Source organism: Nannobrachium achirus, assembly GCF_963921795.1.
Source record: "Nannobrachium achirus genome assembly, chromosome: 18".
Lineage (NCBI taxonomy): Eukaryota > Metazoa > Chordata > Actinopteri > Myctophiformes > Myctophidae > Nannobrachium > Nannobrachium achirus.
The window spans coordinates 53,710,049-53,725,749 of NC_137825.1; the positions used below are offsets into that span (position 1 = coordinate 53,710,049).

At 43.0% G+C, this 15,701-nt stretch overlaps 1 protein-coding gene across 1 annotated transcript in view; it reads left to right on the forward strand.

The window, feature by feature from the left end:
• LOC308303657 (SRC kinase signaling inhibitor 1-like) overlaps positions 1-15,331 on the forward strand; it is a gene marked incomplete at its 3' end in the record, with an annotated part of 158,834 nt that extends 143,503 nt beyond the window's left edge. Inside the window, exons 18-22 of the mRNA XM_080748102.1 lie at positions 1,663-2,001; positions 4,071-4,125; positions 6,824-6,960; positions 7,740-7,889; positions 15,173-15,331. Coding sequence (XP_080604228.1) covers positions 1,663-2,001; positions 4,071-4,125; positions 6,824-6,960; positions 7,740-7,889; positions 15,173-15,331 — 840 coding nt within the window. The remainder of the gene's footprint in view (positions 1-1,662; positions 2,002-4,070; positions 4,126-6,823; positions 6,961-7,739; positions 7,890-15,172) is intronic.
• Between the last annotated feature and the right edge of the window lie 370 nt (positions 15,332-15,701).

Here is a 15,701-nt window from a genome sequence, read left to right on the forward strand (position 1 = left end):
TTGTCTTTTAGTTCATTTTGAATTCCAGACTTTTACTTGTAACAGAGTATTTCTATACTGCAGTATTGATACGTTTACTTAACCCATTTAGACCGGGTACGCATTATTACACATTATTTTATGCTTTTACTTTTAAAAATCACACCCGTGTGAAGTGGAGCTGTGTGTGTGTGTGTGTGTGTGTGTGTGTGTGTGTGTGTGTGTGTGTGTGTGTGTGTGGACCATGTGTACCGATTTGTGTGACATTTGAAGAAAATATGTAGGAAAAGGAGCAAAAAGTGTGTTTTGGAGAAAATTCAAGATGGCGGAAAATCCATCATGGCGCAAATGGGCGTGGCCTATATGGGGAGATGCGTCATGACCCAAGGAATCCAGGGAAAAAATATTTTAAATTTTCCGACCTACGGTTCAAGAGTTACAGGCCAAAACGTAAAGTGGGGTGTTATGGCGCCACCATGCGGCCAAATGACACAATTATTTTTTATTTAATCCTTGAAACCATTATGAACCTCCTCTCCAAGTCTTGAAACTCTAGCCCCTATGGTTTGCGAGAGACAAATAATTGAATGTGAGTTTTTGCGATTGCCATTATAAGTCAATGGGGAAAATTAATTCACTAATAAATTAATATCAATTAAACTATTGAACCTTTCTCTTAGCAAGTTACTAGCCCACTATTCCCGAGTAAGCCGGTCGATTTGACATATGGCGCGAGTGTGTGGTGGCAAAACTGTGGGACTAGTAGCGTGCCGAAGTCAGGCTACATACAGACACACACACACACACAGACAGACACACAGACAGACAGACCCACAAAGCTACGTATAGGGAGCCTGTGTTTCACACAGCTCCAAAAATAGAAGATTTACAAGCTCACAGTGCGAAAAAATCCTTCTACGTTTTTTTGTCAGTGGTTCTCAAACCCTTTCATGTCAAGGACTCCCAATTTGGTCACGGACCCAAATAATTAATACAATACAAAATACATGCATTCAAAGATTTGCAACACATTTTCACAACTTTTCAAAAATAGCAGATCTGCAAGCCCTGCAGCGCACTATATCTGCTATTTTTCAATAGTTAAAGCATAAATAATTCTAGGCCTTAAATGGGTTTTAAATTGTGTACTTTGTCCCACCACGGTGTACCGTTCCCCAGGGGTGTCACACCAAATTCTGGGCCCTGGGTACAAGGATTCACTGCGGGCCCCCCATGAATGTTAACTATTGAAAAATAGCAGATATACAAGCTCACAGCGCGGCACCGAGTGCCGCGCTGCGAGCTTGTAGATCTGCTATTTTTGAAAAATCGTGAAAATGTGTGCCAAGAAACCTATGTTTCCATGTCAGTGATGCTCAAACTTTTTCATGTGAAGGACCCCCCATCTCAAAATATTTAGTTCCAGTGACCCCCCCAGAAGCAAAATTTTAGTTACAAATGTTCACTTAAAAAATACATATTTTCAAAGATTTGCGCACATTTTCACGACTTTTCAAAAATAGCAGATCTACAAGCTTGGCCACTCGGTGCCGCGCTGTGAGCTTGTATATCTGCTATTTTTCAATAGCTAAAGTTACTAGGGCCCCTCCACCACCTTGGGCCCTAGTAACTCAGTCCCACTTTCCTACCCCTTGTGACGCCCCTGCCGTTCCCCCCTCCCAGGCGGCGGAGCGCGACTGGGAGGAGAAGCGAGCCAGCCTGACACAGTTCAGCGCGCAGGACATCAACCGCTTGCTGGAGGAGACGCAGGCCGAGCTCATGAAGGCCATCCCGGACCTGGACTTCGCCGCCAAGCACATCAACAAGCCGGCGGTGCCCCCCAAGCCCCAGATGACCAGCAGCACCGCCCCTGGCATGGCGCCCGCCTCCGGGACCACCGCGCCCTCCTCTCCCGCCGCTGGGGTGGCGACCGCCACCGCCCCAGCAGCAGCCACCACCACCACCACGAGTGGTGTTACCGGTAACGCTGCCAGTGGGGACCAGCAACCAGGCAAGCAAACTGTTGATTTCCTCGACTTAACCCATAGGCCTAGAATTATTGAATGCTTTAACCAGTAGAAAAATAGCAGATATACAAGCTCACAGCGCGGCACCGAGTGCCGCGCTGCGAGCTTGTAGATCTGCTATTTTTGGAAAAGTCGTGAACATCCGTGGCCAAATAAATATCATTTTGGGGGTCCTTGACGTGAAAAGGTTTGAGAACCACTGACATAGTAGTCTCTCGAGAACAGACTAACTGAACAGACTAAGTGAAAAAGGACATTTTCTTTGACGATGGCTGGCCAGATTGCTGACATAGAAACATAGGTTTTTCAAAAAATCTTAGAAGGATTCAAAAGACACTTATAGAATCGGGTAAAAATTCTAATTTTCACGATTTTTCAAAAATAGCAGATCTACAAGCTCGCAGCGCGGCACTCGGTGCCGCGCTGTGAGCTTGTATATCTGCTATTTTTCAATAGTTAAAGCATAAAATAATGATACACAATTATGTGTACCCGTTCTAAATGGGTTAAAGGATATCTTTGTTTTTTTTTACAACAAGGGTTCATATTTTAGATTGTATTTAGAGAAAAGAAAAGATGAGCGTTAAAATGTTTTCTTACTGCTTTCCATCATTTTAGCGATTTTAACTCATTCGCTGCCTTTTCAAAATGGCTGCCAAGTACCAGGATGCCATTCCATGTAATTCATAGTGCACGGATCATGCACGCCCATGCCTAGATCATGCACCATGTGTGTGCACGCTGTTCACAGCTTTCAAACAAAAAAATCCGCTTGGAAATCCTTTCAGGCATTCATGAGATAGAAGCCATTATGTTTTCTTCAAATGTAAACAATCATGGCTGCCATGTTTGAAACATGTGGTTGGTATGGGGGTTAAACATACAATTATTTTTCAAAATGGCTGCCAACTCGGGAAACTCGGGCCCTGGCGGCCTCTAACAACAGTAATTACTCAGGAAACTCGGGAGGGGGCAACAAATGAGTTAATGACTTTGATTTCAGTGGGTGAGCCACTTGCACTTGCTTAAGGGGGCTAGTAGTATTACAAGATCACTAAACGTGCTAAAAGATAGAACAAAGTAAATGAAAATAGTTTAACACTCACCTTTTCTTTTCTCTAATTACAATCTAAAATATGAACCCTTGTTGTATAACCTGGCTTGCGTCAGATGGTGGCAGTAGTGCGTAGGCTACCGCCCTACTTTACCATCTGAGATCTCTCGGTGGGAGTTGATAAGGCTCGTAAAGCCCCGGGCCGGACCAATCAGCGGCAGTTACGGGCGGGCTCTGAGCGGCTCTGAGCCAATAGAGTCTGATTGCAGACCACGTGGATGCAGACAGGCCAATATGAGTGGTTGGAGTTGGCACTCCCAGATTGTGATAGAGAGACGGCCACATCCAATCATCTGCTAAAGAATTTCAAAAAATGGCCCGCCCCTTACTGCCCGAGAGGTCCCAGATGTAAGGCAGAGCGTTACACACTGCTGCAACTATCTGGCGCAGTCAGGTTACTTGTTGTAAAGTTGTCCTCTCTCCGAAACCAAACTTTTTGTTGGAGAGTTCGGAATTTCCGTCGCGCAGCTTTCCGAACTCTAATTCGGGGTAATGTTTTGGCGGATTCCGCCAATGCATTCCCATTGAAAAGCATTGGCAGATTCCACCCTCGTAGGTAGAATAAAAGTGTGGTGTGACTGTGCCCTAAAATGTCATTGAGGGACTAGTGGAGAAAAAGACAAGTCATTTTATCTTTGGTTGCGCTCAGGTGTTAAGTATTGAAAATAGCCGATCTACAAGCTCACAAGTTACAACGCATAGCACCACGACGTGCTGTGAGCTTGTAGATCGGCTATTTTCAGCACGCAACCAAGTGTAAAATCATGCATTAACGGCGCCAACAAGTCCCCGCCGAAATACATTTCAGCCGACTAATTCAACTTGTAGATTTTGTCGACAAAAAAGTCGTACGATATCTAGTCGACGAGGCGAAAAAACCCAAACATTTCAGATGACTAAAACTAAATCAAACGTTTGCTGTCCAAATCAACACTGCAGGCAAGGTCCAGATGGCCGCGCAGAAGCTGAACAGTCTGGATGGCACTGGCTCGCGTCGCGGCTCTGGTGAGTTGCCCTGCTTGGTTTAAACCCATTTAGAATTCATTAATGCTTTAACTATTGAAAAATAGTAGATATACAAGCTCACAGCGTGGCACCGAGTGCCGCGCTGCGAGCTTGTAGATCTGCTATTTTCTTTTTTTTAATCATGATTTTTTTAAATTATATATATATATATATTTTTTTTAAAGCAAACATTTGTAACTCAAATATTTGCTTCTGGGTGGTCCCTGGAACAACATAATTTGAGATTGGGGGTCCGCGGCCAAATTCATGTAATATTGGGGGTCCTTGACATGAAAACGTTTGAGTACCACTGATTTAGAAGAAGGATTTAGAAGACATTTATAGAATCGGGTCAAAGACTTGAACAAAATGTTCATGATTTTTCAAAAATAGCAGATCCTACAAGCTTGCAGTGCGGCACTCAGTGCCACGCTGCAAGCTTGTATATCTGCAATTTTTAATAGTTAAAACATAAAATAATGGTTAAATTACACGGCCGATTGTGTGCCATCACGAGCAATCAATGGTTATTTGTCACATCACATGCAGGTAATATGGGTGAAATTCTTGTTTGTGACTGCAGACCCATCATTGCAGTGGAAAAAAACTATAGAAAGCAAAAGCATAAGGGAAGAGGAGAGGGGTATAGAGAAGAAGAAATTACATAGTAGGGCATTAACGACTTGTGATTTTTGCAAGTCGACTCGAGTCGAAAGTTGAGTTGAAGTCGAATTTATCGTTTGATGACGTCATCACATCACACACGACCCCCCAATTATTTTGGGGGGTCCCAAGATGATTAACTTAATGTGCAACATTGTTTTCTCACTCAACCGTAAACAAACCAACATACAGTTTAAGTGTATAGAGGGTGTCTTCACATTTCTAAAGTGCCAATTTAAGGACTTTTTAATACCTCTAAAATGACAAATTAAACATTGTCCAAATTGTCAAATATATAGAGGCAGAAATTGTGAAAATAGCAGATCTACATGCTCACAACGCCTCGCATCGCGAGGCGTTGTGAGCATGTAGATCTGCTATTTTCACAATAGAACCATGTTATACCAAATGTAATGTAGCACTGTAATATTGGATCATTCCGTCCTTTACAATAAGCAATCATATTGTTTGAATGCTGTACAGACGCACACATGGAGCAAGAATAATGATAGAAAAAAATACAAAGGATTCTTTTTTTTTTTTAACTTCAACTTTCGACTTTCTCTGGTGGGAGTCGATAATCTCACAAACCACTGGACCGATTGCCGGTTTGCCACCAAACCTTATTTGCACACTGACATTTTGTCCCCATATGTTTCATATATCTTGAAATATTACACTTTTTAAATTAACCCTGGGGATTCTGCACTGCAGTGCACCCGCTATGAAGAGCCCTGCCAGTGCAGAACGTTGTATATTGTCCTGTTTATCAGTAGAGAGTTTCTAAACCATCCCTGAGGATACTGCGGCATAGCCAGTCTATAAAGTTCACCCTCTATAAAGTTCTTAAGTGCACTGTTGATCGATGCTCATTGTTATATATTGTCCTGTTTCTTAGAAGAGACTTTTTAAATTAGCCCTCAGGATACTGCGGCATACCCTCTATAAAGTTCACCCTCTGTGAAAGTTTTTAAGTTGGCTGTTGAACTAGGGTCCTAATAATCACATTTCTCAGTAAACATTTGTACAATTGGTGATCACTTATGTTTGTGTTTTGTAAGACCAACACACAAACCCTAGTGTCCCTGTTCTGTGGCGAACATTTGGCGAAAAATGGACGATCTGTACAAGGTCACAACACGTTGTGTTGCAAACTTGAAACGCATTGTGATCTTGTAGATTGGCTATTTTCACCAAAGAGATTTGGTGTGGTGGGAAGAAAAGGAGTTTTTTAAGTGATTACGTTCTATTTTGCGACCGTAGGTCGCTATTTAGTATGACAACCTCCAGCTCATGTCTGTCTGTTTGTCCGTCTGTCTGTCACACCACATGCTCTTGCCTGAGGCCCCGTCTGGCCTAACTAATTAGCATATATTTTACGCCCTACCCGGCCCGAAAACATCAATATTAAGTCCATATATGGGCATTCCCAGATGATGCCCTGTTAGGGCAACCACACTAATACAATCCCTTTTATGCCCATATATGGAGATCCCTGATGTCATCAATATTAAGCCCATATCTGGGAATGCCCATATATGGACATAGTCCATATCTGGGAATGCCCATATATGGACATATATAGGGCGTCTTACTGGTAATTAACACAAGATGTAATTTGCGTGTTTGTCATGTATTGTCATGGTGTCATCACGATGCTGCCCTATAAGCCAAAGTACAGTAACCACGTGTTTTGGACACACGACTTACGAATAACGTGTTCCTTCCACACGCTACGTCCTACCGGGGGAAGCTCTCCCTGTCAGGTGATAAGAAGCGGCCTGTCACTCTAATGCACTGAAGGAAGCATGAGCTCAGTTTGGGGCTCTCCTCAGGTTGGCAGAGGGAAGGTAGCGCCCAGGATTACAGCTCAGGCAATTGGCACTAGTTTCACCTAGTGGGATAAAAGTTTAAGGAGAAAAAAAAGTTCTTGTTCGTAGCTATTGCACTCTGGCTACGTGGGGCTTGTAAGTGATAATTAGCAGCTTGTTCAGAATCAGATGGCATCTGTGTGTTTGTCGCTGCGTGTCTCCAGCGGAGCTCACGGTGGCGAGGTACCGCACGGAGAAGCCCTCCAAGTCGCCACCGCCCCCGCCTCCTCGACGAAGCTTCCCGTCCGCTCACGGCCTGACCACCAACAGCACGGGACAGGTCATCATGACCACCAAGAAGGTGAAGTAACTAAGTATATTTACTTAAGTACAATGTTGAGGTATTTGTACTTTACTTGAGTACAGGTATTTCCAATTGTCTGTACTTTTACTTCTACTCCACTACATGTCAGAGGCAAATCAGAATGCGCTCTCTGCGTTTTTAGTCAGCCGAGCACAAAAAGAGTTTATCCACTGGCAGACATATTTTGGTGTGGATGCAGCCTAACAGAGTATTTCTATATTACAGTATTGATACTTTTACTTAAAGGGGCACTCCACCACTTTTCAACCTATGTTCATATAATTGGTCCTCACTCAAAAATAGCTTTTTTTTTTTTTTTTTTTCTCAGAGGAGGGCTGTGGGCAGGTCAGAAACCCATCGTCTTGTGACATCATCGATTGCCAATCCAGCTTATAGAAACTGCAGGCTTTCTATTCCTGAAAAGTTGCAATTTTAAAGTGGAAGCCATTGTTCTCGCGATAATAAAAATCTAAATATTTTTTTCAAAAATATTGATTAATCTTTTTTTTTGGGGGGGGGGGGAAATGATGATGTCACAAGACGATGGATTCTGAACTTCCCACAGCTCTCCTAGGAGACTTGGACTGAGTAGATTTTTTTTTTTTTTATATTTTATCATGAACATTAGTGAGGACCTATTATATGAAGACAGGTTGAAAAGTGGTGAACTACTCCTTTAAGTAAAACATTTTAGTACTTTTTCCACCACTGCAAAGCATGATTTTTGTGGGAACAGACATGAAGACATTATTCAACCTCCTGTTTCTCCTGTGTAGGCAGAGGAGGATGCCGACATGCCCAAAACCATGGTGAAGTTACGACGCACTCCCTCCGACACGCCGCGGCCCGCCTCCACGCCGCCCATCATCGCCGCGTCGGCCATCAAAGACGAGGACGACGAGGAGAGGATCATCGCCGAGCTAGAGGTGTAGCATTCTGCCCGTGTTGCGTGACCGCAGTGTTGATTTCACAAACTGGCGAAACCCGGTCGAAAAAAAGTTTGAGAACCTCTGATTTAGAAGAAGGATTTAGAAGAAGTATAGAATCGTGTCAAAAATATTCAAAGACTTGTTCACGATTTTTCTAAAAATAGCAGATCTTGTTCACGATATTTGAAAAATAGCAGATCCACAAGCTCACAGCGTGGCACTGGGTGCCATGCTGTGAGCTTGTAAATCTGCATTTTTTTTTATAGTTAAAGCATACAATTATGGTTAAAGTAATAATGCGTAATAATCGTCGACTGAAACCATTTGGTGAAAAATGTCCGCCGACTGCCTTTTTCCGCTGACAAAATATATAAAATACATGTAAACTAAATAAAAATCAACCTATGATGACTAAGACTATGACTGAATGTATTGACAATTTCCTCGACAAATTAGAATAAAATGTCAAGTAGACTACTAGTGCAGAAGAGATCCAGTAGAAGCTAAGACAAGTCGTTTTATGCTTGGTTCTGTGAGGGTGTCAAGTTTGAAAATAGCTGATCTGCGAGCTCACAACGCGTTGCGGTGCGACAATCTGTGAGCTTGTAGATCAGCTATTTTCGGCATGCAGCTAAATATAAATCAGGCTTTACAACTCCATCACGGCCTGCATACAACATACATTTTAGTCGACTGAATTAAGTCGACTAAAATGTCAACTAAAACTGGACTAACACTAAAACATTTTGGATGACTAAAACAAAATGACATTTCATTCAAAAGACTATAACTAAAACGAAATCAAAATTTGCTGTCAAATCAACACTGCGTGATCGTTGGTCTAAAATGCATGTTGTTGGTTTCATGGCAGTATATTGTACAAGTATGATCTACAAGCAGTAGATGTATGATGATCTACAAGCTCACAACGCATCACGATGCGTTGTGAGCTTGTAGATCGGCTATTTCCACTACCTTTTGAAAGTGTTTGAAACTATGACGATTATGCAAAATAATTGCGATTACCTCAGATAATTGTGAATAGACGATTGTGTAATAATTGTGACAGGCCTGCCTATCACCTCTCAGATCTTTCAGAGAACCCCCGTAAAAGGTTCCCTTTGTCATAGCCTGTTGTTGAGCACCCCGCCGAGGCCCACCCCTGCCCCTCGTTGCATCATTGGATCTTTGGGGAGAAAGGTAAAACGCTTCCGCCTCCACCTATACGCCTCTGCCTGCGCCACGCTTGTGGGCTTTCTCTAGCCCTGGTCCATAGCGTTAGTGGAGTTCTCCCTAACGCTATGTTCCTCCACCTCCGTATTCCTTGGGAAAACCCAATGCCGTCTGGTCCGAAAATAACAAAAACTGTTTCGCACCTCACCAAACCAAAGGTATCAGTGGACAGTTGAAAGCTTACTCTACTTAGTGGACGCAGTCTGGGCCCCCCACCACACGCTTAAAATACATTTCTAGGGGGGAAATGAAAAATAATCCACCTGACGGAGACACTCTTCCTGGTTGAAGTCTGTTTTTACGAAACAGCGCTTCCAACGTCGCAGAGCTGAATAACACCCAACAATGCTAATGCTCTGTTAATGCGGTGCATTTTGGTCCGCTGACCTGCGCGGCAGTAGTGAGTTGGCGCTGTGATGGCGACGACAAATAGTAAAAAAATAGACGAAATGGACTCTCCATCCGGTGACTTACCACTTCGCCCAATAAATGTATTTTGTGTGGTGGGGGGGGTCCAGACTGCGTCCACTAAGTAGAGTAAGCTTTCAACTGTCCACTCATACCTTTGGTTTGGTGAGGGGCGAAACAGTTTTTGTTATTTTCGGACCAGACGGCGGTGTTTTCCGGTTTTGCCAAGGAATTCGGAGGTAGAGGAACATAGCGTTAGAGAGAACTTTACTAACGCTATGGACCAGAGCTAGGCTTTCTCTAGCTCTCCTGTCCACTCCTGTCCTTGCGGCACCCTTCCTTTCGCCCCACTTTCTGCACGACAGTGAAACTCAAGAACCACTTCTGAGAGCGTTGACTGCTTCCATTCAGGACAGGTTGTAGCAGAAGAGAACAGCTAGAAGGTCCTGGGTTCGATGGGTTGGAATAACGCGTTCCTTCCACGCGCTATACGTCCAACCTGGGGAAACTCCCCCCTGTCAGGTGAAAAGAAGCGGCTCACTCCTCAAGCACTGAAGGAAACGTGAGCTCAGTTCGGGGCCCTGCCCAGGCGTGGCAGAGGGAGAGCAGAGCCCAGGATTACAGCTTAGGCATTTGGCACTGGGTGAGAAAATGGGTTACAAAAATCGTGGGATAAATATTATAGAAAAAAGAAAAAAAAAGAACAGTGGTGTAAAGTAAGTACATTTACTATTTTGAGGTATTTGTGCTTTACTTGAGTAACTCCAACTTCCAATACTTTTACTTCTACCACACTACATCTTAACTCTTTGCGTGCCAGCGCCCTCTAGGGGCCAAAGAATGCCAGCGCATCTCTCATAGGCGAGCGCTTTAGCTTCCAGGACTTCAGCTTCCAGGACCTGACGTGCTCACGTTGATGCACGGCATGGAAATGTCCCGGATGAAGATGCTAACAGAATGGCTATTCCCATTTTGTCATCTAAAAGATCATTTTTGGGCGATTTCGCCGTAAATAAACCTCGCGCCGCTTTCCTAAAACACAAAAAAGAGATATAAGCCTTTAAAGATGCGGTCTTTCATTGGATTAGGCGGAGATTGGCGATTGCGTTCGCAAATTACGGCCGGCCGGGACGTTGTTAGCTTTCGGCTAGTAGCTACAAAAATCAAGCCAGGCTTCAGAAGGCCTCTTATCATTTTATTAATTTAATTAAATAAAGCCGAACTACTTCGGGATCGGCACACTCGTGTACTCATCGGAAGCGGCGCCGAACATCGGGTGAACATTGGGGAGCTCAAAAATGTATTTTAAACCATTTTTAATGGAATATATCGTCGGACAGAGTAGAACGGCTAGCTGGCTAGCGGCTAGCGAGCCAGGACCACCCACGACTCTACAAGCAGCTCGGGGTAAGTGAATTAATAAAAAAAAGATTGTATTGGATTGAAATAAAGCCGAACTAGTTCGGGATCGGCACCAGATGAGTTAAGTTGGATCCAAATATTGCACTTTACTCCAACCATGGGGTGACATTGTGCGTAATGAGTACTTTTATTTTTGGTGCTTTAAAGGAGTAGTTCACCCCCAAAATGACTTTTTTCTTTCTATCGATTACTCACCCCATGGAGACATGAGTTCAATAATATTTTTTAGTATGTGACGCATTCCTAAGCCAATCATTTTAGGAGACTCTTTGTAGGCCCATTGATTCCGGATGGAGACCCAAATGCATTTGGGTCTCCATCCGGGATCAATGGCGGTACATTTATTACAATCAAAGATTGGTTTAGGAATGCAACAAAAGCTAAAAAATATTTATGTACATTTTGATGCCAATGCTTTTGTACCTTTACTCAAATACATTTTGAATTCTGGACTTTTACTTGTAACAGAGTACATCTACGTTGCAGTATTGATACTTTTACTTAAGTAAAACCTGTAAGTACCTTTTCCAAAAGGAGAACCTTTTATGTCGCAAGACACGTTTTTGATGGATTCAGTCACAAATAGGTCAACTCGGTCAATGTCAACGTTGGACATCGAACCGAAATACAATGTTTAGCCGTCATTTCATGGGGAAACATCGTCAAACGCTCTTTGGATTCCTGAGGGCGAGGAATACTGCTGCCTGTGGATTGGAGCTTAACAAACACACAATTGCAGCAGAATAAATTAAGTGCCTATTTATAGCGCTTGGCTGACAACAAGGTGACAATAAACATTGAAATACACCAGTGACCTTAATCTGACTGACAGGACATAATCAGTTTACAGATGAAGGGACAGAAAACAGGGCAGTGCGAGGTGGGATATGGACGTCATCGTCCATATGACTCTTAGTATTTGACCATCTATGGTATTGGTTCTCAACCTGTGGGTCGGGACCCCCACGTTATTTTGGGGGCTCCACAGATGATTAGCTTAATGTGCAACATTGTTCTCTCACTCAGCAGTAAACAAACCAACATAACGTTTAAGTGTATAGAGGGTATATGCACATTTCTAAAGTGACAATTTAAGGACTTTTTAATGCCTCTAAAATGACTAATTAAACATTGGCCAAATTGTCAAATATTAGAAGCAGAAATTGTGAAAATAGCTGATCTACATGCTCACAACGCCTCGCGTTGCGAGGCGTTGTGAACATGTAGATCTGCTATTTTCACAATAGAACCGTGTTATTCAAAATGTAATGCCTCAACTCTGAGGCGTTGTGAGCATGTAGATCAGCTATTTTCACAATAGAACCGTGTTATACAAAATGTAATTCCTCAACTCTTAGTGCTCGTCAGGGTGGGGGGATCCCCAGTTCAAATCTGATTACTTTGGGGGTCCAGGCCTGAAAAGGTTGAGAACCACTGGGATCGAGCATCAGAGCAGTGAGATATCATGGGCCCTATTTTCATACATGACTTACCACTTATCCTTAAACTTTTTTTTTTTTTTTTTTACCATTTGGAAAAATATTTTAAAATAATTTTTATTAAAAAAAAAAAAAAAAAAAAGATCTACATCGACACGTTGTGAGCTTGTAGATGAGCTGTTTGAACTATTTAAAAATGTTTTTCAAAATAGTAAAAAACTGCAAAAAGGTTTATGGATAAGGGGTAAGGCATGGTCGCAAGAACCACACTAACAATTCCTCTCTACTTTGGACTTATTTCCTCTGCTGATGGCTTAAGAGTCTAATTCTTCTTGAGAGCTTTAAACACTTGATAGGATTTCTTCTTTTAATTATGAATTCTTTTTTTTCGTTTGTTTTTGTTACAATGTTTGAGACATTTGCCCTGGAACCTGGTTTGATTTTCCCAATTAACGAATGATTTAACACACCATACGAAACTCACCATGGCACATTACGAATGGTCTGATTTGACATGAGTGTTTAAATAGCTTGAAACGTGCCACATGCTGCTACGAGAGCCAGCTAATCTGGGCTAATCTGAGTAATTAATGGGGAGATGAGACGTATTATACAACCACTGTGATTTGCTGCTCAGGGGGCACGTTGGCAAAAAACAACTCCTAATGCTCATTTTAAAACCAGGTCTGAAAATCAGTTTGCGGTATTAGGTGATTAGTTTTTCTCACGTCTCTCACATCACTTGCAAAAAATAATTTTGCCTGGAAGCAGTTTGTTGATGTTGCAGTCAGAATAAAGAGCACCGCTGCTGTAAGGTGACAGCCTATAACTACAGTACAACAGTCAGTGGCGTCAGTTCAGAAAAAGCTAAGGTATGGCAACATGACTGCATGTTGCCATACCTTAGCAACTGGCATGATACATTTATTTTACATTCTATTTCCCCCGTTTCTACGGTTTCTTGGGCTGTATAGGGCAGCCTGGAACGGTTGTTCAAGTGCAGCTAAGATGGGGAGAATACAAGTGTGGAGAATATAATTATAATACCTTGTTAAAGTGACCATTTTGTTCAATTTTGCATTTGTAGTTATGTTACTGTAATTTAACTACATAATAACCAGAACAGATAGACAAGGAGACATTCATGGATTTATATTTAAAAGTAACTTTTATTTTCCCCCCTGGACCCAAGGTATGGCAGCTGCATACCCCTGTCATACCCAATTGACGCCCCTGACAACAGTTAATGCGAGATGATATCGGCTGCTGAAATTGTTAGTGGCATATGTGTAGTTCTCCATGATTACCCAGTTGAAGAAAAAGAAAAAAAAACAGGCAAGAATACGTTTAGGTAGACAGTTATACAAGATATTGCTGAGACGACTACCTTCCATTAGGGATGGGACGATATGAAAATGTCATGTCACGATTATTGTGACCAAAGAAATCACGATTTACGATATTATCGCGATAATACATCCATTATCCTGGGGCGGAGCATTTGCCAAAAAATTGCAGATCTACAAGCTCAAAATGCGTTGCGTTGCGACCAGTGATCGAGTTATACCTTTCGGCGCCGCCAGAATAGGGCTCCCATAGCTCTGGGGGCCTTTCGCCGCCGATCGGGTAATTGCGGATATAAAGTCGCCTAAAACGGGTACTTTCCTATATTAAATCATATTAAATCGGGTATTTCGCGGATATAAAGTCGGCTAAAACGGGTATTTCCTATATTAAATCATATTTTTCCTTTCACAATATTAATTCGGGCTTCACATTGGCTATGTTGACAACTCCAGGCAGTCTTTTCTGTTCATATTAACTCACCATTATTGCTCAGCCTCCAGTTCCCAATTCCTCCATCTGATGATCTGAGCTCTGAGCCATCCAGCCAAAAGTTCCCGTTCTGGTAGCATAAAGTCGGCTAAAATGGGTATTTTTCTTTCTCAAAACAAGGCGGGTCGGGTTCATATTTATTTACTAAAAAAAACATTGTCACGGGCACAGGCACACTAAGGCTACAGTCTTGCTAAGACAGCGTTGTTTTGTTTGGTTGTTTTGTTGCTGTCCGGCGTGTCCGCCTTCCTTTGCCGTCCGGGCCGTGGCTAGAAGTGCAAAGACTCGATGCAGTGGTTCCTAGCTTAGCCTATGCCCAGGCCATGGCGAGACCACGCAGCTGGGTAGGTCTGCATCCAGGGCCTCCTCGGCCCTGGGGGAAAGGTAGGAACCATTGCAGCGAGTGTGTTATAACCCGGACGGTAAAGGAAGACTCACACCCCACATTAAATGCGCCTGATTTATAATAATAAAATGAATAGTAGGATTAAACGGTGTGATGTCATTGTTCAGTCTTACTGTCTAACATGTTTATTTAGTATATCTAGTTAACATAAATAATATAAATTCTTCCAATGGAACATAAAAAATAAAAATAAAACTATGGGAGCTAAGACCCCACTGGCTCCCACATAACTCGAACTCTGGTTGCGACACATTGTGATCTTTTTTTTTGGCAAAGAGATTTGGTTGAGAGTGAAAAAAAAAAGACTTTATCAAGTACGTATATTAGTATGTTTTACCAATAGAGAGTTGAAATGGTACCGGATAGGCAGCTCGGTAAATGAAAAGGTCCAATTGATCCCAGTGCCTGACGGGGGACGATTTCACGATAAATTAAATCTCCACGATTCGATTATCGTCTCATCCTTCCATTAGCGTGAAAATAGCTCTTTCAAATTCCACCAAGTCATCTCTTGTTTTCTCTCGATCCCTCCGCAGAGTGCCAGCAACTCCCCCGGCCCGGTCAAAGGACCCCAGCCCACGGTGGCGGCCAGGCTCAAACACCTCCAGCAGGGCAGCCTGGAGAGGCCTAAGAACCGCAAGCAGAGAGAGGACTTCCCTAAGATACAGGGCCAGCAGCAGGTGTTCCACTTCTAGAGGAAGCCGCCGCCTCTTGACCTTATTGGCGTCCAGACCGGACTACATCCCCCACGATGCACCGCTCCTCTGCGGCACCCAACTCCACAGGACAGGGACGTGCTGGCCATTGGGAAAAGCGGGACAACTCCCGAACGGCCGGTTCATTTCCCGGCTGGTTCAGGCCGGCCATTAGGAAAGAAAATTAAAATAAAATGTCGGCCTTCGTTCCATTTTGGGGGCTGGGCAGCCAACAAAGTACATCGTCTAACCCTAACCCAACAAAGTACATCAATTACTGTACATGAGTTATATTTCGTCGTTGTCGGGCAGAAACCTCGTATCTCAAAGTTTCAAATGTATACATTTTTTCGCAAAGCAAAGCCCTGCT